This window comes from Chiloscyllium plagiosum, chromosome 8 (genome assembly GCF_004010195.1).
Source record: "Chiloscyllium plagiosum isolate BGI_BamShark_2017 chromosome 8, ASM401019v2, whole genome shotgun sequence".
Taxonomy (NCBI): Eukaryota; Metazoa; Chordata; class Chondrichthyes; order Orectolobiformes; family Hemiscylliidae; genus Chiloscyllium; species Chiloscyllium plagiosum.
Genome location: NC_057717.1, coordinates 107,453,197 through 107,481,167, shown reverse-complemented (window position 1 = coordinate 107,481,167; position 27,971 = coordinate 107,453,197). Strand labels below are relative to the sequence as shown.

The 27,971-nt window shown below is 40.0% G+C and overlaps 1 protein-coding gene across 1 annotated transcript; it reads right to left on the bottom strand.

Moving 5' to 3' along the window:
- Positions 1 to 27,963, bottom strand: LOC122552332 (heme-binding protein 2-like). The gene is made up of 7 exons (XM_043695086.1): positions 27,785 to 27,963; positions 17,987 to 18,043; positions 15,862 to 15,940; positions 15,093 to 15,213; positions 7,783 to 7,922; positions 2,245 to 2,408; positions 1 to 588 (listed from the first exon to the last, which is right to left on the bottom strand). Coding segments are annotated over exons 1-7 (639 nt in total). The 5' UTR covers positions 27,787 to 27,963; the 3' UTR covers positions 1 to 512.
- Positions 27,964 to 27,971: the final 8 nt, after the last annotated feature.

Genomic DNA, 27,971 nt, shown 5'->3' with positions numbered 1-27,971 from the left:
ACTTGTTGGGCCGAAGGGCCTGTTTCTACACTGTAAAGTAATCTAATCTAATCTAATCTAAATTTAAATTCCACAGCTGCCATGTGGATACAAATCTTTCTATCTTTCTACCATTCCTATTCATTCAATACCAACAATTATCTGCAGTAGGGTAATGCTTTGCTGAAATAACAAAACATTGATGCAAATGAAACCATCAACATTGTCATTCTACAGACTCTGCAATCCCACTGAGGATTTTCATCAGCTTGGCTTAATTTATGTTGAAGTTCGGTTTCAGGAGAGGATGCTCTATATCGTGGCCCCCTTGACCAGTCATAAAACTATATTAATGATCATTGTGTTTTTTAAGTGGAAAAAGAGTATACCATAGATATGAAGCTAGACAAATAATACTTTAGTTTTACTTTCTACAAAGCTAAAATCTAAATGCTGTGATTATAGTTATCAGTTGTACTATGGACAGAAAATAAGTCCCTTGAAGATTCTTTTGGTGCTTCCTTTTGATGAGATCATGGGGCTTGACAGATTGGTGTACCTTCTGCAATATACCACACTTCATTATGTCGACCAGTTAATGTCTTTGGACTGAATGAAAAAGAAATTTTAAAAATTAATTTTTATTGAAATTAAAATTGCAAACTAATATTCACAACATACATGACAGAATGGAGAATTGCCCCCAGTCTTTTTCTTTAGTTTTTAATAGTGATGTTAAGTGTGTGATTTATATATATTAATTACATTTGTTTTAGAATTTGGATTTTGAACTAGTGGTTTCTGTCTATGAGTGAGTTAAATAATTAACTTGTCATTTTTTTTCTGAAGTCATGATTTTTAAACCATTATGAGGGGGCAGTTCTAGAGTGATAATGTGGATTTGTTTGCGAAGTGCGAGTTTTATGATTGAAAAGAGCAAACATTGAAAAGCATTAGTTGCCTTTAGTTTAGAAGAATCAGGAAAGGATTTTTCTTTTGCCTGGGGAAAGACCCAGAGAATAGCAAATTTTTGGTTTCAGTTCACAGAACATGGTTGAGGTTAGATACAAGACAGTCTTCTCCTAGATGGGTTAGATATAAGACAGTCTTCTCAGAACAGTGAGGAAATAGGTTACTTCAGAGTAAAGATTTTAGTTTGAAAATCATGGACCTGACATGTTTTGTTAAAAATGTGATGGAGTTATCTGAAGCTAAGAATGTTCAAGTTTGGTTGTGTAATACTTTAAGGAAAACTCTATCAAACTCTGAAGACTGGGAGTTGATAGCAATAGTTAAATGAAACCTATAGATGTAATTGAGAAGCGAGCTGTTTCTGGTATTTCTGCACTGTAAAGGATGTTGGGGTAGATAGGATTTTATTTTACTGTGTGATTTGAAATCTTTCAAATTATGTTATATGCAAGTGGCCTGGTGCATAATAAACTTCTGGTTTCTTGTTAAAACAAAATTGTACCATTTCACTGAAAGACCACCTTGTCAAATTGAATGAAAAATAAAATCTGATCGGTCAAGCTGGATTTCCATCTGAGATCTGACTTGTCCAGTAGCTTCACCAACTGGGATCATAACACACTCTTCTAGGACAATGTAAGGGAGACAAAAAAATTCAAGCAAAATAGAACCATCTCCACAGTCAGTACTACTAAGTGTATATGCAAATTGGTCTTCCTTTCTGCTGGATGGGAAATATTTTGACTTTTCTTGTGTCACTTGAGTAGCCAGTGTTTGAACTCATCATTTGAGATATTATAGATCTATATCTTTTTTAATATCCAGTTTAGGCCATTTAGAACTGAGATGAAAAGAAATTTCTTTACATAGAGAGTGGTGAACCTGTGGAATTCTCTGCCACAAAGAGCTGTTGAGGCCAAACATTGACTATTTTCAAGAAGGAGTTAATATAATTCTTGGTGCTAAAGAGATCAAAGTGCATCAGGAGAAAACAGGAACAGGGTTCTAAGTTGGATGATTGGCCATGAACATACAATATAGAGCAGGTAGAATGGCCTACAACGCTCCTATTTTTTATGCTTCTTTTAAGGGGAAACTCATCGTGTCATTGTATTGCTCTTTGTACATCACCATTTCATTATAGTTAAATTTGTGAATTCAATATAGAGGATGGCAGATGTGATTGCCTGCCCTGCTCCATGCAATGTAACACATTGTGTATCAGTTCACTCAATTACCTGGATAAAGATTACTTTAAAGCAAAGGACTGCTGAACATGCATTAAATCATTACCTATTGTAGCCAGCGCCAAAATAAAAACTGGAATCAAATTGTTCGGCAGCATTTTCCAGCTGCTGTTTCAAACTCTTGGCATTGGATTTTGAATTCAATGTCATTAACCAACCACCAAACGATTTCACATAGGCATACATATCTGGGAAATCAATGAAGTAAACCTGTTTAATATAAAAGAAAAAAATGTCAAAATGTTAAGATGGAAAATAATGGAATCAGTGATAAAATAAATTCCTTCTTTAAAACTGCCCTGTTCACTAAATATTAAGTGCCATAGAATTGCATGTTTTAGGTTTATGTCTGAAATTTAGTATGTATTAAACTCCTGGTCCAATGTGATAGGCAGAATCATGATAGTCGACCATCAGTAGTAACAGAAAACTTTGAGGACTACCACGCTGCTCTTCACAATGTTGCTGAATGGTGGGAGCAAGCGTTACTATTGACTTCGAGTTTACATCGAAAGGAGATGCTAAGATTAAGTTAAAGAATTGAATTAAGGTTTTAAAAATATATCAAGTATACATAAAACTTCCTTGTTTGAAGTGTCAAGCAGCAACTCACTGACTATAAAAAAAACTAGAAATTAGTTTCAAGTCATTGTGCTGCAGGGGTCAAATGTACTGAATCATAAATTAATAAGAAGTGGACAATTAATAATCAATTTGGATAAGCCAACCCTATCTAATGATGCACATTTATGGATGAAGCTTTGCTTGCTGAGCTGGAAGGCGTGTTTTCAGATGTTTCGTCACCATACTAAGTAACATCATCAGTGAGCCTTCAGATGAAGCCTTCATCCGGAGGCTCACTGATAATGTTACCTAGTATAGTGACGAAACATCTGAAAATGCATCTTCCAGCTCAGTGAGCAAACCTACATCCAGAACCTCAACCTGAGCTGCAAATCTTCTCAAAATGCACATTTATTTCAAAGCACATTAATACCAATTTTAAGATGTAATATGGCATGTATTGGAAACCTAACCCTGAACTATCCTTTGCTGGTTTCCTGTATGCACATCTTCTGATTGACAACATACTATTCAAGGTTATTCTGATTGGCCAGATGCTTTCCTCACGTAGGGTGAGGAGATTGAGCAGTGATTCACCCTGTTAAGCTGTGCATATTTCATGACCATATAAAGATTGACAGTCACTGAACACTTGGAGCTGCTTCACTCTTCAGCCAGTGAATGATATATATCATCAAAGCAAACAAGGAAGAAGGAAAGAAGAAGGAAGGCAGAATTTAAACAAATAAGGCACATTAGATTCATAGAGTCATTGAGATGTACAGCATGGAAACAGGCCCTTTGGTCCAACTTATCCATGCCAACTCGAAATCCTAACCTAATCTAGTCTCATTTGCCAGCACTTGGCCCATATCCCTTTGAAGCCTTCCTATTCATATAACCATCCAGATACCTTTTAAATGCTGTAATTGTACCAGCCTCCACCACTTCCTCTGACAGCTCGTTCCATACACGGACCACCCTCAGCATGAAAAGTTTACTTCTTCGGTCCCTTTTATATCTTTCCCCTCTCACCCTGAACCTATGCCCTCTAGTTCTAGTTTCGGACTCCCCCACCCCAGGGAAAGACCTTGTCTGTTTATCCTATCCATGCCCCTCATGATATTATAAACTTCTAGAAGGTCATCCCTCAGCCTCCGACGCTCCAGGGAAAATAGCCCCTGATTATTCAGTCTCTCCCTAAAGCTCAAATCCTCCAATTCTCAGAACATCCTTGTAAATCTTTTCTGAAACCTTTCAAGTTTCACAACATCCTTCCAATAGGAAGGAGACCAGAACTGCATGCAATATTCCAAAAATTGCCTAACCAATGTCCGATACAGCCGCAATATGACCTCTCAACTCATATACTCAATGCTCTGACCAATAAAGGAAAGCATACCAAATGTCTTCTTCACTATCCTGTCTACCTGCAACTCTACTTTCAAGGAACTATGAAGCTGCACTGCAAGGTATTCTGAGGTAACCTTTTTCGCTGTCCACTACACCTCTAATTTTGCTGTCGTAGAGTCATAGAGATATACAGCATGGAAACAGACCCTTCAATTCAACCCATCCATGCCGACCAGATATCCCAACCCAATCTAGTCCCATCTGCCTGCAAGCTTACTAACTATACCTCCTCTGTTCACATCCAAATCATTTATATAAATGACGGAAAGTAGTGGACCCAGCACCGAGCCTTGTGGCACTCCGCTGGTGACAGGCCTCCAGTCTGAAAAGCAACCCTCCACAAACACACTCTGTCTTCTGCCTTTGAACTGGTTCTATATCCAAATGGCTAGTTCTCTCTGTCTTCCATGAGATCTAACCTTGCTAACCAGTCTCCCATGAGGAACCTTGTTGAACACCTTACTAAAGTCCATATGGATTATATCTACAGCTCTGCACTCATCAATCCTCTTTGTTACTTCTTCAAAAAATTCAGTCAAGTTTGTGAGACATGATTTGCCATGCACAAAGCCATGGTGACTATCCCTAATTAGTCCTTGCTTTTCCAAATACATGTAAATCCTATCCCTCAGGATTTCCTGCAACAACTTACCCACCACCGATGTCAGGCTCACTTGTCTATGGTGCCCTGGCTTTTTTAACCACCTTTTTAAAAATAGTGGCACCATGTTAGCCACCCTCCAGTCTTCTGGCACCTGACCTGTGACTATCGATGATCCAAGTATCTCAGCAAGGGGCCCGGCAATCACTTCCCTAGCTTCCCACAGAGTTCTCGGGTACACCTGATCAGTCCTGGGGATTTATCCTTTTGTATGCATTTCAAGACATCCAGCACCACCTCCTCTGTAATATGGACATTTTTCAAGATGTCACCTTCTATTTCCCCACATTCTATACATTTCATGTCCTTCTCCACAGTAAACACTGCCACAAAGTACTCATTTAGTATCTTGCCCATATATGCAGCTGCACATAAAGGCTGCCTTACTGATTTTATCTCCCCAATTACCCTTTTGTCCTTAATGTACTTATAAAAACCCTTTGGATTCTCCTTAACCCTATTTGCCAAAACTATCATGTACCCTTTTTGCCCTCCTGATTTCCCTCTTAAGTATACTCCTACTGCTTTTATACTCTTCTAAGGATTCACTTGATCTCTCTTGTCTATACTTGTCATATGCTTCCTTCTTTTCTTTTACCAAAACCTTAATTTCTCTCGTTATCAAGAATTCCCTACACCTACTATCCTTTCCTTTCACCCTAACAGGAATATACTGTCTCTGGACTCTCATCTTATTTTTGAAGGCTTCCTGATTTCGAGCCGCCTCTTTACCTGCGAACATCTGCCCCCAATCAGCTTTTGAAAGATCTTGCTTAATACTGTCAAAATTGGCCTTCCACCAATTTAGAACTTCAACTTTTTTCCATCACTATTTTAAAGTTAATAGAATTATGGTCGCTGGTCCCAAAGTGCTTCTCCACTGACACTCGGTCACCTGCCCTGCCTTATTTCCCAAGAGTAGGTCAAGTTTTGCACCTTCTCTAGTAGGTACACCCACATATTGAATCTTGTATACACTTATCAAATTCCTCTCCATCTAAATCCTTAACACTATGGCAGTCCCAGTCTATGTTTGGAAAGTTAAAATCCCCTACCATAACCACCCTATCATTCTTACAGATAACTAAAATGTCCTTACAAATTTGTTTCTCAATTTCCCGCTATTAGAGGGTCTATAATACAATCCCAATTAGGTGATCATTCCTTTCTTATTTCTCAGTTCCACCCAAACAACTTCCTTGGTTGTATTCCCAGAATATCCTCCCTAAGTACAACAGTAATACTATCCCTTATCAAAAACACTACTCTCCCTCCTCTCTTGGTCCCCTTTCTATACTTCCTATAGGTTTTGTATCCTGGAACATTAAACTGCCACTCCTGTCCATCCCAGAGCCACGTTTCTGTAATGCTATGATATCACAGTCCCATGTTCCTAAACATGCCCTGAGTTCATCTGCCTTCCCTGTTAGGCAACTTGCATTGAAATAAATGCAGTTTAATTTCTTAGTCCTGGAAATGTGTTGCTGGAAAAGTGCAGCAGGTCAGGCAGCATCTAGGGAACAGGAGAATCGACGTTCCGGGCATTAGCCCTTCTTCAGGAATTGCCCGAAACGTCGATTCTCCTGTTCCCTAGATGCTGCCTGACCTGCTGCGCTTTTCCAGCAACACATTTCCATCTCTGATCTCCAGCATCTGCAGACCTCACTTTCTCCTCAATTTCTTAGTCCTACCTTGTTGCTTTGTTCCTTCCTGCCCTTACTGTTTGACTCGCCCCCTTTCCCAACTGTACCAGTTTCAGATTGATCTCTTTCCTCACTATTTGCCTGGGTTCCATGGCTCCCCCCCAAATCCTCCTGAGCATCTCTAGCAACTCTCCCTGCCAGTATATTAGTCCCCTTCCAATTTAGATGCAATCCGTCCTTCTTGTACAGGTCACTTCTACCCCAGATGAGATTCCAATGATCCAAAAACGTGAACCTTTCTCCCATGCGCCAGCTCCTCAGCCATGTATTCATCTGCTCCATCTTCCTATGCCTACCCTCAGTAGCTCATAGCACTGGGAGTAATCCAGATATTACTACCCTCGAGGACCTCCTTTTTAAATTCCCACCTAACTTTCTATATTCTCCCTTGAGAATCTCATCCTTTTCCTTTCCTATGTGGTTGGTTCCAATGTGTACAATGACCGTCTGCTGGTCCCTCTCAACTTTGAGAACATTCTGCACCCTCTCTGAGACATCCTTGATCCTGGCACCAGGGAAGCAACACACCGTTCTGATTTTTTGCTGCTAGCTGCAGAAACGTGTTTCTGTGCCTCTGACTAGAGTGTCCCCTTCACAGTTGATTGCTTGGAACCCGACATGCCCTTCATTGCCTTATAGCCTGTCTCGAAACCATAAACTTGGCTGTTCATGCTACATTCCCTTGAGAATCCATCACCTCCTACATTTTGAAATGTTTGAAATGGGGAAACTCCTGCATTACCTGCCTACCCTTCCTGGAGTTAACCCATCTACCTGACTGTATCTGTAGCTTTTCTCCCTTCCTATAACTGCCATCCATCACATCCTCTCACTCTTGTAAATTCCTCATTGCCTCTATCTGTCGCTGCAACCGATCCATGCAATGTGATAGGATTTGCAACCAAACACATTTACTGCAGACACAATCATCAGTAACATGGAAACACTAATATCTGACAGGAAGAGCATTTCACTGTATTAAAGTCCATCTTTGCTCCTTCGCAATCTACAGATCAAGAAAATAGCACTGTCCTTTTTGTCCTAAAAAACAGTGCTCTAGGCTAACTTAGTACTTAGGTTTAAATTTTTAAAAATTTAATCAAAAGACAGATTTCAATAAAACATATTAATCAAGAAAGAACCCACTCTATTCAGTACAGCAGAATTACAGCAAACTTGTACGTTAAAATTAAATTGGTTCAACATTCAGTTTCAACAAAAGTTGAACCATCTATCTACTCACATTAGTGTCAATGGGTGCTGGTGGATTCTGCTGATTACTAGCTGGCAACAAAAAATGGATGGTGTAGGTCTTGATATCTAAGAAATGTTTATCTTGAGGTATCTTCAGCAGAACTGGAGCTGTCATGTCAATATTTTTGCCTGTGTTTAAATAACACTGTTAGTACTTGTTCAATATGAAGCAAAATAGTTCTCCTATTCTACAATTGTATTTTTTTGCTAGATTGACAAATTTGGAGAAATTGGGTAAATACTGATGTTATAGTGAAAGTTGGATGAATTCCCATCTGTAGTCAGGCAAAGATTTTTATACAGCAAACTTTGTAGCTGTACCTCTTATGCTGTCATCCAAATCATTTATATTAATGATGAAAAGTAGTGGCACTTCACTGGTCACAGGCCTCCAGTCCTTGTGGCACTTCACTGGTCACAGGCCTCCAGTCTGAAAAACAACCCTCCACTACCACCCTCTGTCTTCTACCTTCGAGCCAGTTCTGTATCCAAATGGTAAGTTCTCCCTGTATCCCATGAGATCTAACCTTGCTCACCAGTCTCCCATGGGGAATCTTGTTAAACGCCTTGCTGACGTCCATATAGATCACATCTACCGCTCTGCCCTCATCAATCTCTTTGTTACTTCTTCAAAAAACTCAACCAAGTTTGTGAGACATGATTTCCCATGCATAAAACCATATTAACTATCCCTAATCAGTCATAGAGTCATAGAGATGTACAGCGTGGAAACAGACTCTTCGGTTCAACCTGTCCATGCTGACCAGATATCCCAACCCAATCTAGTCCCACCTGCCAGCTCTCCCTATAGCTCAAATCCTCCAACCCTGGCAACATCCTTGTAAATCTTTTCTGAACCCTTTCAAGTTTCACAACATCTTTCCGATAGGAAGGAGACCAGAAGTGCACGCAATATTCCAGCAGTGGCCTAACCAATGTCCTGTATAGCCGCAATACGACCTCCCAACTCCTGTACTCAATACTCTGACCAATAAAGGAAAGCATACCAAATGCCTTCTTCACCATCCTATCTACCTGAGACTCTACATTTAAGGAGCTATGAACCTGCACTCCAAGATCTCTTTGTTCAGCAACACTCCCTTGGACCTTACCATTAAGTATAAAGGTCCTGCTAAGATTTGGCATGTCGGGTCCCAAAATGCAGCACCTCGCATTTATCTGAATTAAACTCCATCTGCCACTTCTCAGCCTTGCCTTTCCGTGCTGTACATCTCTATGACTCTATGACCTTAACCAACATACTGACCTATGTGAATGTCGCATGGGCAGAACCTGTTGTACAAGCATTACTAGATTTTATGGTATTGGAGACAAGGTTAATCAAACAATGGTGGGCGACTGTACATTAAGTTAAATATCACACAGCTAGATACCTGACAAAGAAGCAGCGCTCCAAAAGCTTGTACTTTCAAATGAACCTTTTGGGCTATAACCTGGTGTTGTCCATTTTTAACTTTGTCCATCCCAGTCTAACACCAGCACCTCCATGACATGTACCTGCCTTAACTACAACTTCCTTATCTCCCTTTCTTTCTATTCTTCGTTGGCTGCCTGTCCCGTAATGGGTTTAAATTTAAAGTCTTGGCTCTCAGCTTTAGTTCCTGCTACATCCTCACCTTACCTTAATTCTATGATATGTGGCAGCTCTATATTTCTATTTTTTACTCCTCAACACCCTGCTGTCTTAATTCCATTTGCTTTGCATTATCCTGTGCATGACTCGAAATTGATGATAAAGCTTTTGATAGTTTTCCTTTCCTAAACTACTCTGCTTTTCTATCTCTCTTTAAAAGCTTTCTCAAAGCAACCTTAGAGTGGGGTTTGTCACAACCAGACCCGAGGCTAGTATTTAATTGGGGGAGGAGGAATTACACTGTTATTAGGCAGGAACTGTGGAACATAAATTGGGAACAGATATTCTCAGGGAAATGCAAGACAGAAATGTGGAGGTTGTTCAGGGAGCACTTGCTGTGAGTGCTGGATAATTTCGTCCCACTGAGGCAAGGAAGGGATGGTAGGGTGAAGGAACTTTAGATGTCAAGAGGTATGACATATCTAATCAAGAGGAAGAAGGAAGCTTACTTAAGGTTGAGGAGGCAAGGATCAGACAGGACTCTAGAAGATTACAAGGTAACCAGGAAGGAACTAAAGAATGGACTTAGAAGAGGTAGAAGGTGGGCATGAAAAAGCTTTGGCGGGTAGAATTAAGGAAATTCCCAAAGGTGTTCTGCAGTTATGTGAGGAAAAAGAGGTTGGCCAGAGTGAGGGTTGGGCCAGTCAGGGATAGTGGAGGGAACTTGTGCCTAGAGTCGGAGGACATATGGGAGGTCCTTAATGAATACTTTACTTCAGTATTCACTAGTGAGAGGGACCTTATTGTTTGTGATGATAACGTAAAGCAGGCTCATATGCTCGAATAGGTTGATGGTAAGAAGGAGGATGTGCTCGAAATTTTTAAAAACATGAGGATAGATGGGTTTCTGGGTCAGACTGGATATACCCAAGGTTACTGCGGGAAGTGAGGGAAGAGATTGTTGCATCTTTGGCAGTGATCTTTGCAACCTCACTCTCCACTGTAGTAGTACCATATGATTGGAAGGTGGCAAATGCTTTTCCCTTGTTCAAGACAAGGAATAGGGATAATCCTGGGAATTACAGACCAGTCAATCTTACATTGGTGGTGGGCAAATTATTGGAGAGGATTCTGAGAGACAGGATTTATGATTATTTGGAAAAGCATAACTTGATTAGGGATAGTCAGCATGGCTTTGTGAGGGGCAGGTCATGCCTCAGAAGCCTTGTTGAATTTTTTGAGGATGTGACAAACACATTGATGAAGGTAGAGCAGTGAATGTTGCGTACATGGATTTTAACAAGGTGTTTGATAAGGTTCCCCATGGTAGGCTTATTCAGAAAGTAAAGAGGCATGGGATACATGGAAATTTAGCTGTCTGGATACAGAATTGGCTGGCCCAGAAGAGAAACGGTTGTAGTAGATGGAAAGTATTTAGCCTGAAGCACGGTGACCAGTGGTGTTCTGCAGGGATCTGTTCTGGGACCTCTCCTCTTTGTGATTTTTATGAATGACTTGGATGAGGAAGTGGAAGGGTGGGTTAGTAAGTTTGCTGATAACACAGAAGTTGTTGGAGCTGTGGGTAGTGTGGAAGACTGTGTAGATTGCAATGGGACATTGACAGGATGCAGAGCTGGGCTGAGAAGTGGCAGATGGAGTTCAACCTGGAAAAGTGTGAAGTGATTCATTTTGGAAGGTCAAATTTGAATGCAGATTACAGGGTTAAAGGCAGGATCCTTGGCATTATGGAGGAACAGGGGTCCACATTCACAGATCCCTCAAAGTTGCCAACCAAGTTGATAGAGTTGTTAAGAAGGTGTATGGTGTGTTGGCTTTCGTTAACAGAGGAATTGAGTTTAAGAGCTACAAGGTTATTCTGCAGCTACATTGAGTCCTGGTTAGATCACACTTAGAATACTGTGTTCATTCTGGTTGCCTCGTTATAGGAAGTATGTGGAAACTTCAGAGAGAGTGCAGAGAAGACTTAGTAGGATGCTGCCTGGACTGGGGGGGCATGTCTTATGAAGAAAGGTTGAGGAAGCTAGGGCTTTTCTCATGGGAGCTAACAAGGATGAGAGGTGACTTGATAGAGGTGTACAAGATGATGAGAAGCATTGATAGCGAGAATGGCAAGAGACCTTTTCCCAGGGCAGAAATGGCTTTCACGTGGGATCATAATTTTAAGGTGATTGGAGGAATGTTTAGGAGTGATGTCAGAGGTAGGTTCTTTACACAGAGAGTGGTGAGTGTGTGGAATGCACTGCCAGCAGTGGTGGTAGAGTCAGATACATTAGGGACATTTAAACGACTGTTGGTTAGGCACATGGGTGATAATAAAATGTATGGTATGTAGGTTGGTTTGATCTTAGGGTAGGATAAAACTGAAGGGACTGTACTGTGCTAGACTGCTCTATAAAGATTAGAGTGGGTTGGAAAAGCACAGCTGGTCAGGCAGCATCCGAGGAGCAGGAAAATCGACATTTCATGCAGGAGCTCTTCATCAGCCCTTCTATGTCCTATGTTTCCCAGTTTGTTACAGTTCCAAGAGGGATATCCAAAACTGTTAAGCTCACAGGGAGAAGGCATGAACTGGCTTCCCTCTTTTAATCACCTGACCCTCAGTCACATGTGAAATCTGATCCCTTCCTTTTCACCCAGAATCAAATTAGCATACATTTTGAAAGGAGTCAATTTAACCAAGCTTTAGATTCATAGAGTCATAAAGATGTACAGCATGGAAAAAGAGTTAGTTTATTAATGTCAAAACATGCAAAGTACTAATAACATACAGATGTTATACACATAGATTAGAATTAACGTTTGAGTCCAAAAAGATAAAAGTCAAAAAGAAACATATGTGATTTTGTAACAAAAGCAGAAATTGTTGGAAAATTTCAGCAGGTCTAGCTGCATCTGTGGAGAGAAATCAGAGTAAACTTTTTGGCCCAGTGACTCTTCTTCAGAACTGGTGGTAGCTAGAAAAAGGTTAGTTTTTATGCAGAGGATAGGTTGGAGGGAGAGGGTAAGAAGTAAATGATAGGTCGAGGTAGAGCCCAAAGAGGAAAAAGAACAGTTCTCAGGCAAAGGAGTAGATAACAATCAGCCTAGGAGATTGAGTGGCTGCTGATGGGGACTATGAGTAGCAAACAATGGGTAGTGTGTAATAGCAGACCATGTGATAACAAGACTTGGTGTGTGGGATTTGGAGTATGGACATGGGAGAAGGTCACAGGATCTGTCTCTGAATTGTCATGAAGAACGGATAGTTGAATGTTGTGGCTGTTGCATTGGAGGTTACAGGTAACATTGACAAGGGTAGTTGAACAGTCAGTATTTGTTTTGTAGGTTGATTGAATTTCACAGAATCACAGAATTGTTTCAGTGCAGAAGGAGGCCATTCAGCCCATTATCCTGCACCAGCTCTTCAATCCAACATCGTCATCTAGTGAAAACCTCCTGCTTCCCCCCGCATGCCCTTATACATTATTCAAAGTTTGGGTGAAGATTTGTATCTCGGGTGCTCGTTGTTGTGGTTCTGTTCGCCGAGCTGGAAATTTTTGTTGCAAACGTTTCGTCCCCTGTCTAGGTGACATCCTCAGTGCTTGGGAGCCTCCTGTGAAGCGCTTCTGTGGTGTTTCCTCCGGCATTTATAGTGGCCTGTCCCTGCCGCTTCCGGTTGTCAGTTTCAGCTGTCCGCAGTAGTGGCCGGTATATTGGGTCCAGGTCGATGTGTTTGTTGATGGAGTTTGTGGATGAACTCCATCAACAAACACATCGACCTGGACCCAATATACCGGCCACTACAGCGGACAGCTGAAACTGACAACCGGAAGAGGCAGGGACAGGCCACTATAAATGCCAGAGGAAACACCACAGAAGCACTTCACAGGAGGCTCCCAAGCACTGAGGATGTCACCTAGACAGGGGACGAAACGTTTGCAACAAAAATTTCCAGCTCGGCGAACAGAACCACAACAACTTATACATTATTTCTATCCAAATAATCATCCAATGCTCTCTTGTATGTCTCAATTGAACTTAGCTCCAACACACTTCCAGGCAGTGTATTCTATATCCTAACTACTCACAGTGAAAAAGCTTTTTGTCACATCACCCTTGCTTTATTTGCACATCACTTTAAACCTATATACCCTCTTGTTCCTTCAATCAATTGGAACAACTTATTCCTGTCTACTTCATTCGGCTCTCTCATGATTTTGAGAACCTCAATCAAGTCTTCTCTGAAAAGAGAACAGTCCCAACTCCTTCAATCTATATTCATAACTGAAGTTTTCTCATATCTGGAACTGTTCATGTAAATCGCTTCTGAAATCTCTCCAATGAATTCACTCCTCTCCTATAAAGTGATACCTACAGCTGTACACAGTACTCTAGCTGAGGTCCAGCAAATGACTTAGGCGAATTTAACATCACCTCCTCGTTCTTGTATTCTATCTCTTTTGGTAAAGCCAAGGACACTGTGTGCCGTATTGACTAGTCTCTCCACCTGTCCTACCACCTTGAATGACCTGTACACATATACACCTACTACATCAAATTTTGAAATCCTTGAAATTTTTAAAACAAATTCCTTGTAGCCTTGTCTCTTGTTGTCTCCATAAGCTCGTCTGACCTGGACAAACTGTCTTTTACCCTGATTTCAGGCAGTTGTGGATTATTAGTTCCAGTTGCTCATTTGTTGACAACATGGCTTTAGTCTTTTAGGTTCCATTCTCTGGAGTGTCACTTGTGAAAGACCCCTGCCTCTTCACTTTCCTCTGTTGCTTTAAGATTTGTTTGTAAAACTTAACAACTTAGTTTTGACAGAATCTTGGCACAACCTGTTCAATAATTGTTAAAAGTAGTTTTCATGGGCTTTCAAAAACAGACTCTTTGCAATTAAAATGGTTCTGATTATTTTTAAGGAGGTATTTATTCCCTCCATCTTTGTTGGGTGCTCTTGTGTCAAAAATGATTCTTGTTTAAGAAAATAATTAAGTAGGCAGCTATGAATATTTGAAATAGGATCGGGAATAGACCATTTGGCCCCTAGAACCTACTCCATGATTGAAATATTTGTGTTTCAAATTCTACATTCTGATCTACACTCAATAATCCTTCATTCACTTGTCTAACAAGAAGCTGTCTACCTTTGCCTTAAAAATATTCAGTGAGCATTGCCTTCACCATCTTTTGAGGAAGAGAATTCCAAAGTCACACAACCCTATGAGTGAAAAAGTTCTCCTCATGTCTGTCTTAAAAAGATGATCCCTAATTTTAAAACAGGGTCCCCTAGATATGGACTGACCTACAAGAGGAAATATCTTTTCCACATTAACTTTGTCAAGACCTTAAATCAAGTCACTCCTCATACTTGTAAACTGCAGTGGAGTCAAGCCACTGGTCAACAATCAACCTGGTGTCGGACTTTATTTGCTCGCCATTGCTAAGAAATATGTAAGAACAAGCTTTGGTAGGTGCCATTTAATCTTTCCTCCCTCCCTGCAGACCACTGTCAGTTCTCTAGTCTTTTCCAAAATCACTGCACCTGACTACATAGACACAATATGGTGCTTTGTCCAGATGTTAAGCAATTTATTTTGAGTTAAATGTCCATTTTAACTTTGAAATAAAACTCTGAAAGTAAATGTTACAACTAGTATGATTGTCCCTGTTATATTTAATCTTTGTTCTCATATTTGTACCTTCTGCATTTTTGCCCTGAATGTACTGAAAGAGCCTTGTGAATCCTGAGTACATGGCAAATTCCATTAAGAAGGACGTAGTGTTTGTAGCAACCCATTTTGAAGCATTGTAATGGCGAACCTACATGTGGAGCAATAAAGGAAAGCAGAGATTAAACATCAAACAGTCAGTTCAACTAGCTAAAGATCAAACCATGTAAACTTAACAAAGCATATCTTATTCCCAGCTACATGATTTTGATTCTGTTTGCCTAGATTAACCAGCTTTATGATTATTTCTGTGTAAACTTATACACTAAAATAACATGTTTTGTTTTCTGGACCCATGCCCATCAAAACTGGTTTGAAACTACTTGATCTCATTCCATGTAGGATGCTTATGGCTGATGACGAATGTCAATTGTCATTTGTTAGTCTTGTCTGGATCAAATTCAAGCTGTATTCAAGAGTAAAATAACTGTGTCCTCACTCAACAACTAATTACTATTTTAACCCTTTCCTTTCAGATGTCATTAGTTACTTCATAGAGATTAAATATATTTTTCAAATGTTGCTTATTGACATCATATACAGCGCCTATTGTTTTGAAGGTCAAAAGAAAAATGATCAATCCAATATTCTTTTTCAAATCCTATTTGTCCAAGGTAAGCAGTATGCAAAGCAAAAGAAATTCACTCCTGCAGAAATGAACTTCCCAGCTTCTTACATTATACACACTTTATTCATTTTACTCTAGAATTGAGAAGTAGTTCTGAGCTCCATTTCTCACCTCATAATCTGAAGTTTCACAAACAAGGTCATAGTTGAAACATTCCTTTACTTCATTGCATTGAGCTGGTTTAGAATCACTGCTCAAAGATGAATAAAAGAACAAAAAAATTGTAAGTAAATATTAGCCAAATCATCCTTGACCACCATTTCAGCATAGTAATCCATCTTAAAATAATGCTTGCATTTTTGACAGATACACCATTGAAGATGCTTAAAAGACATGTAAAGATAGGAAGTTTGATCTTTGAGATATATAACATAGAACATTACAGCTCAGTACAGGCCCTTTGACCCTTGATGTTGTGTTGACATGTGAAACCAATCTGAAGCCGATCTCACCTACACTATTCCATTATCATCCATATATTTATCCAATAACCATTTAAATACCCTTAATGTTGGCCAGTCTACTACTGTTGCAGGCAGGGCATTTCATGCCCTTACTACTGTCTAAGTAAAGAACCTACCTATCACCCCTCAATTTAAAGTTATGTCTCCCCGTGCTAGCCATCACTATCCGAGGAAAAAGGCTCTCAATGTCCACCCTATCTAATCCTCTGGTCGTCTTGTCTGTCTCTTTAAGTCACCTCTCAACCTTCTTCTCTCTAACCAAAACAGCCTCAAGTCCCTCAGCCTTTCTCATAAGACCTTCCTTCCATATCAGGCAACATCCTGGTAAATCTCTTCTGCACCCTTTCCAATGCTTCCAAATCCTTACTATTTTGTGGCAGCCAGAACTGTACGCAATATGAATTAAGTAGGAAGTTTACAGGGCTATTCTGTCTTGTGTTCCTGAACACTTCGGGCCATTTGGCATCTGATTGAGGGGGACAATGAAAGGAGATAGTTAAGTTTATCAATTCATGTTGTCTCCTAGCGCTGACTTGAATGCCTGTAGGAATCAAGGGGCCATTTATGATTTTTTGCTGGAGTTTTTTCGTCTTATTTCTGTCTCCTTCAGGAATTGACAAACAGATTTTGGCGGAGTGTATTGGGTTGCATCATCTAATGGAAAGAATCAGCATAATGATTCCCCTTATTTCAACAAGTAACCTTAGTGAGAATTTTCACACATATTATCATTCAGTATATATAACAACACTAACTAGCGAGCATTTCTGGCTAACTATGAGCAGTGAAAACTCTGGAAACTTTATATTCTTCCTTAATTTGAACAGTGTAGCCAAATTTCAGGCCTCTATCATTGGTTTGACTGAGTTCAGTTAAAAAGAAAGGAAGCCATACATGTATATTGCAGTTTGTACAACCATTGGATGTCTCAAAGTGCTTTCCAGTCACTTAAGTGTTTTTAAATTGTAATCACTATTATAAGAGGGCAAGGATCTGCCTGACTTGTATGGCTCAGCTATTCACTGAAACATTGAGCAGATCCTAAGTGATCTTTAAGTTTATAAGCTCTACACTTGTTGTATAAACCTAGTATTTTCCTATATATGCTATTGATTTGTAAGCACGTTTACACTAGAAAATACAGGCACTGTTTGCCAGTTAATGATTGTTTTCTGTTTTATAAAAGGCTGAAAGATATTCTATTGGTATCACTGATGGTAGTCTGTGATTAATCATGAGAGATGGTAAAACACCAGTTTTACACTATCCACGATAGAGTGTCTCACTTTGTAGAGTAATCCATCTCGTACCTGGACAAAAGCTGACTGCACTATGCTTTTGCTTATTAGTGTCTTTCCTATTCTCCTCCCTGAAGGCACTAACTATTCTTGAATTTCAGCTGTGTTGTAATTAGCATCCCCTAGTACCACACCGTTCCAGCACCACACTTTTGACTCTAATCTCCAGCATCTGCAGTACTCATTTTTGCCTTTCCCCTATACTTTGCCAGTTGGCCATTCTCCAAATGTGAGTCCAGACAATGAGTGCTGGCAAAATATCTGGCTGTGTCACAGAATACCTAAACCCAATCCTGTGCATTTTGCAGTGATGGTCAGTTGATCAGAAGTCTGTGTTTATTAGGAATTCAGAGCAAGGTGAAATAAAGACCTCATCACATTCAGCTATGATACTATAAGTTGCAGGACACATGATTGGTGCTTCTAAATCACAGTCTCCTATTTACTTCTTTGGGTACACTATTCATTTCTTACCTTATCCCAATTTCTGTCAGACCAAGGTATAGAAAGATAATTAGTCCAGCCCAGTACCTAAGGGGAGAAAAATACAACCAATCTAAACAATATAGATATAGTCCCACAATTTCAGTTTATATTTTGAAAATAAATCTTACAATCCTTCAATAGTTGTATCCATTTTTAAAAAAATGAATAAAAATAAAAATGAAATAAAAATAAAGAAGTCTAATATTTGGCAAGAAAAAGATATAGTAGACTGGGAAGATTAACACTCATTCTATCCCTCAGCTCCATCCAGTATGACTCTTCCCTGGAACTTTGGTCATTCCCTTAGTTTATTTTCTGTTCAGTGAAGGGATATGAGCATTGCTGACTGGGCCAGTATTTATTGCCTTTCTATAACTCTTGATCTGAGTGGCAGGCAAGATCTTTAGGAGAGCATTTAAGTGGGCGGCACGGTGGCACAGTGGTTAGCACTGCTGCCTCACAGCGCCAGAGACCCGGGTTCAATTCCCGCCTGAGGCGACTGACTGTGTGGAGTTTGCTCATTCTCCCCGTGTCTGCGTGGGTTTCCTCCGGGTGCTCCCGTTTCCTCCCACAGTCCAAAGATGTGCAGGTCAGGTGAATTGGCCATGCTAAATTGCCAGTAGTGTTAGGTAAGGGGTAGGTGTAGGGGTATGGGTGGGTTGTGCTTCGGCGGGTTGGTGTGGACTTGTTGGACCGAAGGGCCTGTTTCCACACTGTAAGTAATCTAATCTAATTCAACCACATTGCTGAGGGTCTGCAGTCACATGTAAGTCAGGTAAGGTAAGGATGGCAGATTACTTACTCTAATGGACATTAAGTGAACCAGGTGAGTTTGCATAACATTCAACAATGTTTACATTGAATTATTGAATCTTAGAATAATCCCTACAGTGCTCAATTTTAATTCAAGATTTTTCTTGAATTCAAATTTCACCATCTGCCATGGGATTTGAAGGCCAGACTTTGGTCTGGGGTTTCTGGATAATTGTGCTACACCAGCACCTCCCCTATGGCAAAAGTATTTCAGGGATATACATAAAACTTATGTAGGTTTATTTTTTGTTAATGGAAATGAAGATATAGTCATTAGCTACCACAAATGCAGTCACTAGGTGGCAGTAGAAGAATTCGGAAATATAAATGCAGTGCAAAGTTAGTTTAACTTTTATTACTACTGGACTACATTTTACAATCAGTGGCGAAGCAGCACTACTTGATGCTGACCTTGAAGAGAGTTTCCCATAAGGATCTGTTGGTCTCTTTTGCTGTGCATTTCATCTTTCCCAATTTTAACTGGTACAAAGTCAAGGTGATCTCCAGGCAGCGAGCAATAGTGATGTCATCAAGCAGGGTAAACCCCCAAGCACATTGAATAATTTTCAACAAACCAAGAAGTAAAACTCACGTATTAATCTTCAATGTTTATACATTTTGCAGAGTATGAAAATAAATGCTGGGGCACACCAGAGAAGTTGAAATATTGTAAACAAGCTTTTAAGTATGTTATTACAAAAAAAACCCAGGTATTTTTAAAGGGGAAAAATTGACGTTTTACAAATATAACATTTATTTTTCAGAACCATGACTTAGCATTCTATTAAAAAATTATGTTGCATTAACAAGTGACTATTTAAAAGTAATTTTAAAAAGAAAAGAAGGAAGTTCTGATATGTTGAATGTAATTGTAACAATTGCAGTTTACAGAGACTTCAATAGTGCACCTTTAGGAGAGGGAATCACTGATAACTGAAATTTTGCATTACATTATACAATCAGAAACAATTTGGCATCATTCCAATGCAAAATCTGGATTGTTGTTTCTGCTCTGAAGGGTAACTTCAATTTTCAGCCCATTGAGTTATAAAGAGAGGTTGGATAGGCTGGGATATTTTTCCCAGAGCATAGGAGGTTTATAAAATCATGAAGGGCAGAGAAATGTGAATGGCAGGTTTATTTTTCCAATGGTGGGGGATTTCAAGACTAGAGGGCATATTTTTAAGGTGAGAGGAGATAGATTTTTAAAAAAGACATGAGGCAATTTGTTTACACAGAGGGTGGTTCATGTATGGAATGAACTTTGAGACGAATTGGTGAATGTGGGTACAGTTACAACATTTAAAAAACACTTCGATAAGTACATGAGTAGGCAGGGTTTAGAGGGACCAAATGCAGGCAGGGAGGACTAGTTTAGTTTGCGATTATGATCGGCATGGACTGGTTGGATTGAAGGGTCTGTTTGTATCCTGTGTGACGCCAAGATTCTATGTTTTCCTCCAGATAGCAACGTGATGGTGCTTGCTGCCTGCGGTGCAACCTGTGGTGCCAAACAAGTGGTCATTTTTATGTATGAGTCAAACAATTGGTATTGACAAAATGTTAATCATGAGCATCATCGTAGCTGAGTTTGATCCTCTTATCATGTGTGAGAGAGTCACCTGGTTTGCAATCAGAAGCAGGAGCTCTCACTAATTCTCTTGTAGAGGCAAAATACAACTCTCCTACCTGCTGATTTACTTGACATTGCATAATTCAAAGCATCTACATTTATTTATAATTCATGGTTTTATTCAGTTATTTCCATTCTTATTATCTTTATTTATTGTTCCTGCTCTTAGCAGTTCCTAGATTATTCAGTTGTTACTATGGCATATTTAAATCTATCTTTTGCCAGAATCATTAGTATATGGTTGACAGATGTGATTTGGATCCGAATCAACATTTTTCCCCAGATATTTTACCCCCTGGGGATAAGCTAACTTTTTGGGGGGGGGGCAAGCTTTTCAGTTTGCGAGAGAGAAATAAACCATATTCAAGGATGTGAGCTGCAAACTGTATTGGTATGCTACCCCATGCAACTAGAAAGTCCTTAGCCTGTCTGCCATATGGGGATGATAGGAAGAGGTAATGGGAGGCTTTAACCAAAGCATTATTGAAACCAAGCCATCTCCCCTTGACCCCTGTTTCCTCTCTTACCCCCCAAATATATTTTAAAATAAATGTACTCCATTGTTCATGGACCCAGAACACTAATGACTGTGTGATCCCTTCTGAGCCAAGGAAGGAGGCCCTCGCTGGAAGGGCAGGAGGAAGTTCTAGGCCAGCCCTATTCATTTTGCACACATCGCTTTTTTGTCATTCCATGTTATGCTTATTGTTTAATTCATTACTTGTGTCAAGTCTAGTTGTTGTTACTTTTAACTTAAGAAGTAAAATTGGTAATAAAGTTGATACACAGCTTAATTCCAGGTGGCAATGCTGCCTCATACAACACACAAAGAATCCCAGATGAGCAGGTGCAGATCACAGGTGATCAAGACGGTCTGCCTCGATGCTTGATGCCAAACTGCTAGATGCAGTGTTTACTCTTTTATTCTCATAGAAACTGAGTCAGTGAGTTGAAATAGACTTTTACTTTTTGAAAGCAATAAAGGATGGAGAAGCGGGAGCGATGGCATCAGCCGATTTAGGATTGTGGAAAGGGTACAGGACACAGTCATAAAAAGAAGTGAGATGACAAGAAATGTAAGTGTGAATAATGCCAGGGGTTTTAAGAGAGATGTCATGTGTGATTTTTTGCCAAGATTACCCCATATTATGAAACCTTTTTTGCAACTAGTGCTGGGCTGTTGTTTATACACTGTATTTAGATTCTGGTGTGACAGTGTAATTTGACTAATTACAGTGGCAGACAAGAATTACTTTTAATTTTGTCAACCGCAACTAAATGAGCTCATACTATAATTATTATAAAATGTAAAATGGGAGAAACCTTATTAATGATCTGAATTTTAAAGAACATAAAACTGCCTTGAGTTTTGCATAAAGGAACTAAAACTACATCTCCTGTCGAGGTGAACACCTGTACTGTGCATTCAGAAGGAACAGAAGCCAATAGGCAATGTACAGATGCCTTGTGTGTGCAATCTCTAGGACTTCAATGGACAGTACATCACTATAATTGAGACATTCCTTTCTGTGCACAGCCACCAGAACAAATTTAGATGTGCACAGTTTAACCTTAGCTTTCAGATTACAGAATTTGCTTCTTGGCTAATTGGGCAAAGCAATATTTTGCCTTGGTATAGCCAGTGAATTTAATTTTCTTTCTCATTTAGCATTATTTGTTTTTTTCCTTGAAACATGTGGACTCCAAACTTAACCAATCCACCCAATTTATTGTCTTAGATAATTTCTAATCAAACACTTCAGAGGGGTTATTACACACCTCTGGAGCAGGTAGGACTTGAACCCTGGCCTCCTGGCTCAGAGATAGGTACAGTGCAACAAGAACCCACGTTTTTGCCTTTTTATTATAAATGCTGTTGTCTCTTCAGGAAATGGAGGATGTTGACAATTAGAAGCAAGGAGAGTTGTGCCTACGGTGTGGGAGAGAATACTTTAGACCAACAGTATTATTTCTAGGAATGACTGAGAGACCAGGTTGTCTGATAGCTATGGACCTTCAGGGAAACAGTATTGATCTGTAAGAGGATTACCAAACCAGTTCTGCAGCAGTATTGTGACAACTGTATTAAATCTTTGTTCTTTGTTTTTCAAAGTGTCACAGGGGAAACTGTCAGTTATGCCAATGTGCAGAACAAAGTTTTTCTGGGAGGCACTGAAGCAGTATTTCCAGCGAAAACTGATTAAAACACAGGATTACCAGTGAGAATGTACAGAGAATTGAGAAAGAATGTATTGTTAATTCTGCTATGTCAACCCATAAACATTGGAATTTTCACATCAGCTGATTTGATACTTTTCTTGCTACTGTTCCAACATTGGGTCAAGGTACTGCTTTCAAGTGCTTAAAACTACAGATACAGTAGTATCTGTACTATACTATAAACAGAAGAGCCTTGGGAAAAGTTGATGAGCAGAGAGATCTGGGAGTTCAGGTCCATTGTACCCTGAAGGTGTCTGCACAGATGGATAAAGTAGTCAAGGATGCATTTGGTATGCTTGCCTTCATGGGACGGAGTATTGAGTATAAGAGCTGGCAGGTCATGTTAAAATTGTACAAGACTTTGATTAGACTGAATTTAGAATACTGTATGCAGTTCTGGTCGCCACATTACCAAAAGGATGTGGACACTTTGGAGAGGGTGCAGGGAAGGTTTACAAGAATGTTGCCAGGTATGGAAAGTGCTAGCTATGAAGAGAGGTTGAGTAGGTTAGGATTGTTTTCATTAGAAAAAAGGAGATTGAGGAGCGACCTGATTGAGGTCTACAAAATCATGAAGGGTAGAGACAGGGTGCATAGCGATAAGCTTTTTCCCACGGTGAAGGATTCAGTAATGAGAGGTCACGCATTAAAGGTGAGACAAGAAAAGTTTAAGGGGGATACCCTTGGCAAGTACTTTACACAGAGGGTGGCAGGTGCCTGGAACATGTTGCAAGCAGAGGTAGTAGAGGCAGGCACAGTAGATTCATTTAAGATGCACCCTGACAGATGCATGAGTAGGTGAGGAGCAGAGGATACAGATGCTTAGGAATTGACTGACAGGTTCAGACAGTACATCTGGATCGGCTCAGGCTTGGAGGGCTGAAGGGCCTGTTCCTGGGCTGTAAATTTTCTTTGTTCTTTGTTCAGTATGGCACTTACAAATGTTTTAAAATTTAAAGTAATTTTGTACTTTTGTTAAAATTTATTTGAATTATTAGTTAGTATTAACAAGCAGTGTTGCAGCCACCACTGGTGTAGTGTCAGGATAATTAAGGCAAATTCTGCATCTACAACAATTCAGGGTCTGAGTTTTCCTGGGTAGCAAAATTGGTGCTTCAAGACTCCAAAGTACATTCTATCTGGCCTCAGGAGTCGGTATCATTGTTAGCAGATAGTGATATTTTCAATTTTAGTGCTACACATCCAGAGTCCTAACATCAATATTACCATTTCAAAAGGGGATAAAATAAATTATCTTAAAGTTACTGATCTTAAGTAATGAGGTTTAGAACTGCTCAGAATGAGATTTCTACTGCAGAGATTGTCCCGTTCAAAAAAAGAGCATAGATTTACAATGACTTGTTTGTGTTAGAAACCTAACAACTTGTCATTGCTGAAGCATGCATTGTTCATAATAGATTGAAAATTCTACATTTAAATGTTAAATTAAGTTTTATCAAGCATTATCGATCATTGTGATACCTTCTGGGGAAGGTGGGACCTGTACAAGGAGGACAGGCTACACCTGAACTGGAGGGCTACCAATATCCTGGGCAGGAGATTTGCAAGAACTGTTTGGGAGGGTTTAAACTAGTTTGGCATGAGGATTGGAACCAAAGCTATGGATCAGATGATTGGGTAGCTGGTGAACAGGATAGAGCATGCAGAGAGTCTATGAGGAAGGATAGATAGTTGATCGGGCAAAGTTGCAGTCAGTGTGATGGGTTGAAGTGTGTCTATTTTAACGCAGGAAGTGTCAGGAATAAAGGTAATGACAATAGTAATGCTCTCCCACTGAGACATCTGATACCTGACCTGGTTCACTGCCAAGCTCCAAATCCAATATGGCCTCCCTTCTAGTCAACCTATCTGCACATTGAGTCAGGAATCCTTCCTGGACACACCTGACAAAATCTGGTCCATCCAAACTATTTGCACTTAGATGTTCCAATCAGGAATAAAGGTAATGAACTTAGAGCATGGATCAGTATGTGGAGCTACGATGTTGTGGCCACTATGGAGACTTGGATATCACAGCAGCAGAAATGATTGTTGGATGTTCTGGGGTTTTGATGTTTCAAAAGAAATAGGGAGGGAGGTAAAAGAGGTGGGGAGTGGCATTGCTAATCAGGGATGGTATCACAGCTGCAGAAAGGGAGATCATTGAAGAGGGTTTCTCTACTGAATCATTATGGGTAGAAGTCAGAAGCAGATAAGGAGCAGTCACATTATTGGGAGTTTTCTATAGACTCCCGAATAGCAACAGAGATATTGAGGAGCAGCTTGGAGGCAAATTTTGGAAAGGTGCAGAAGTAACAGGGCAGTTATCATGTAACATTGATTGGAACGTCTAAGTGCAAATAGTTTGGATGGACCAGATTTTGTCAGGTGTGTCCAGGAAGGATTCCTGACTCAATGTGCAGATAGGTTGACTAGAAGGGAGGCCATATTGGATTTGGAGCTTGGCAGTGAACCAGGTCAGGTATCAGATGTCTCAGTGGGAGAGCATTACTATTGTCATGGAGAGGGATAGAAGCAGACTGTATGGGAAATTATTTAATTTGGGGTGGGGATTTACAAGGCTATTTACAAGGCGGGAACAGTGGAGCATAAATTGGGAACAGATATTCTCAGGGAAATACACGATAGAAATGTGGAGGTTGTTTAGGGAGCACTTGTGAGTGCTGGATAGGTTTGTCCCACTGACGCATGGCAGAGATGGTAGGGTGAAGGAACCTTGGATGACAAGAGCTGTGGAACATCTAATCAAGACGAAGGAGAAACCTCTCTTAAGGTTGAGGAAGCGAGGATCAGGCATGGCTTCAGAGGGTTACAAGGTAGCCAGGATGGAAGTGAAGAATGGACTTAGGAGAGCTAGAAGGGGACATGAGAATGCTTTAGTGGCTAGGATTAAGGAAAACCCAAAGGCATTCTTACATTTATGTGAGGAACAAGATGATGGCCAGAGTGAGGGTAGGGCCAATCAGGGACAGTGGAGGGAATTTGTGCCTGCAGTTGGAGGAGGTAGGGGAGGTCCTTTTAATGAATACTTTGCTTCAGTATTTGCTAGTGGGAGGGACCTTGTTGTTTGTGAGGACAGTGTGAAACAGACTGATATGCTCGAACAGGTTGATATTAAAAAGGAGGATGTGCTGGAATTTTGCAAAACATGAGGATGGATAGATCCTCTGGGCCAGACAGCTTATACCCAAAGTTACTACGGGAAGCGAGGGAAGAGATTGCTGCACCTTTGGCAATGATCTTTGCAACCTCACTGTCCACTGGAGTAGTACCAATTGACTGGATGGTGGCAAATGTTATTCGCTTGTTCAAGAAAGAGAATAGGGATAACCCAAGGAATTATAGACCATCAGTCTTATGTTGGTGGTGGGCAAATTATTGGAGTGGATTCTGAGAGACAGGATTTATGATTATTTGGAAAAGCATAGCTTGATTAGGGATAGTCAGCATGGCTTTGTGAGGGGCAGGTCATGCCTCACAAGCCTTGTATTCTTTGAGGATGTGACACAACACATTGATGAAGATAGAGTAGTGGATGTGGTGTACTTGGATTTTAGCAAGGTGTATGATAAGGCTCCCCATGGTAGGCTCATTCAGAAAGTATGGAGACATGGGATACACGGAAATTTGGTTGTTGAGATGCAGAATTGGCTGGCCAATAAAAAACAGAGGGTGGTGGTAGATGGAAAGTGTTCAGCCCAGAGCTCGGTGACCAGTGGTATTCCGCAGGGATCTGTTCTGAGACCTCCGCTCTTTGTGATTTTTATAAATGACTTGGATGAGGAAGTGGAAGGGTGGGTTAGTAAGTTTGCCGATGACACAAAGGTTATTGGAGCTGTAGATAGTGTGGAGGGCTATTATAGCTGGCAACGGGACATTGAGCGGATGCAGAGCTGGGCTGAGAAGTGGCAGATAGAGTTCAACCTGGAAAAGTGTGAAGCGATTCATTTTGGAAGGTCGAATTTGAATGCAGATAATGGGGTTAAAGGCAGGATTCTTAGCAGTGTGGAGGAATAAAAGGATCTTGGACTCCACGTCCACAGATCCCTCAAAGTTGCCACCAAAGTTGATAGGGTTAAGGTGTATGGTGTGTTAGCCTTCATTAGTAGGGAGATTGAGTTTAAGAACTACAAGGTTATTCTGCAGCTCTATAAAGCTCTGGTCAGACTATACTTGGAATATTGTGTTCAGTTCTGGTTACCTCATTATAGGAAGGATGTGGGAAGCTTTATAGAGAGTGCAGAGGGGATTTACCAGGATACTGCCTGGACTGGAGGGCATGTCGTATGAAGAATGGTTGAGGGATCTAGGACTTTTCTCATTGGATCAAAGAAGGATGAGGGGTGACTTGATAGAGGTGTACAAGGTGATGAGAGGCATAAATAGAGTGCATAGCTAGAGACTTTTTCCCAGGGTGGAAATGGCTATCACAAGGAGTCATACTTTTAAGGTGATTGGAGGAAGATTTAGGGGAGATGTCAGAGGTAGTGGTGGGTGTGTGGAATGCACTGCCAGCAGTGGTAATAGAGTCAGATAAATTAGGGACATTTAAACGACTGTTGGATAGACACATGGATGATAATAAATGTATGGTATGTAGGTTGGTTTGATCTTAGAGTAGGATAAAACTGAAGGGCCTGTACTGTGCTGAACCGTTCAATGTTCCATGTTCTATGTCCCAAATTGGATAAAAGTGATATTTACAAGGGACATATGTTATATATTTTAAAAGGGATTTCAATATTATTGATCTGTTGACTGTTAGCTTTGAACAAACAGCACAATAACACTATCAATTCCAAAATAACTAACTTAGAAGTAATGTAAATTGCGTATTGCAGAAAAATAATTTTAGTTATATTGCAAATCAATGCACAAATTATTGTTGAAAATCAGTATATTATTTTAACAGTTTGTGCAGAATGTATAGAAATGAATAGAACCATATTTAGTATAAAAATGTTATTAACTTTACTCAAACAAAGTTAAAAAAAGCCCTTTATGCTGAGAGGTCAAATTATTTCAGATATACTGAGTTACAGTCTTTTTAAAAAATACTATTATCATGTAAATTGAAAGAAAACTTTTAGAACACTCACATTGTTGTGCCCAGGTTTTTCTCTCAGTTGTTCTGATGTCAGTCGATGACTGTTTATTTTGTGTCGCTTAAATGAAGAACTACTTGCGTTTTATACAATTTTGGTTTTGAAGGTGGGATGTGATTATAAAACGTTGATTATTCAACATTGAATGACAAAGTTATGCAACTATTGCAAAAGATCACAT

Bases quoted from the DNA above. Each gene is read 5' to 3' on its own strand.
- LOC122552332 (XM_043695086.1), bottom strand. The intron at 15,941-17,986 runs GTAAGAAATGAA...ATCTTTGAGCAG, and splicing joins CTGACAGAAATTGGGATAAG to TGATTCTAAACCAGCTCAAT. The intron at 15,214-15,861 runs GTGAGAAATGGA...CTCCACATGTAG, and splicing joins GTGAAACTTCAGATTATGAG to GTTCGCCATTACAATGCTTC.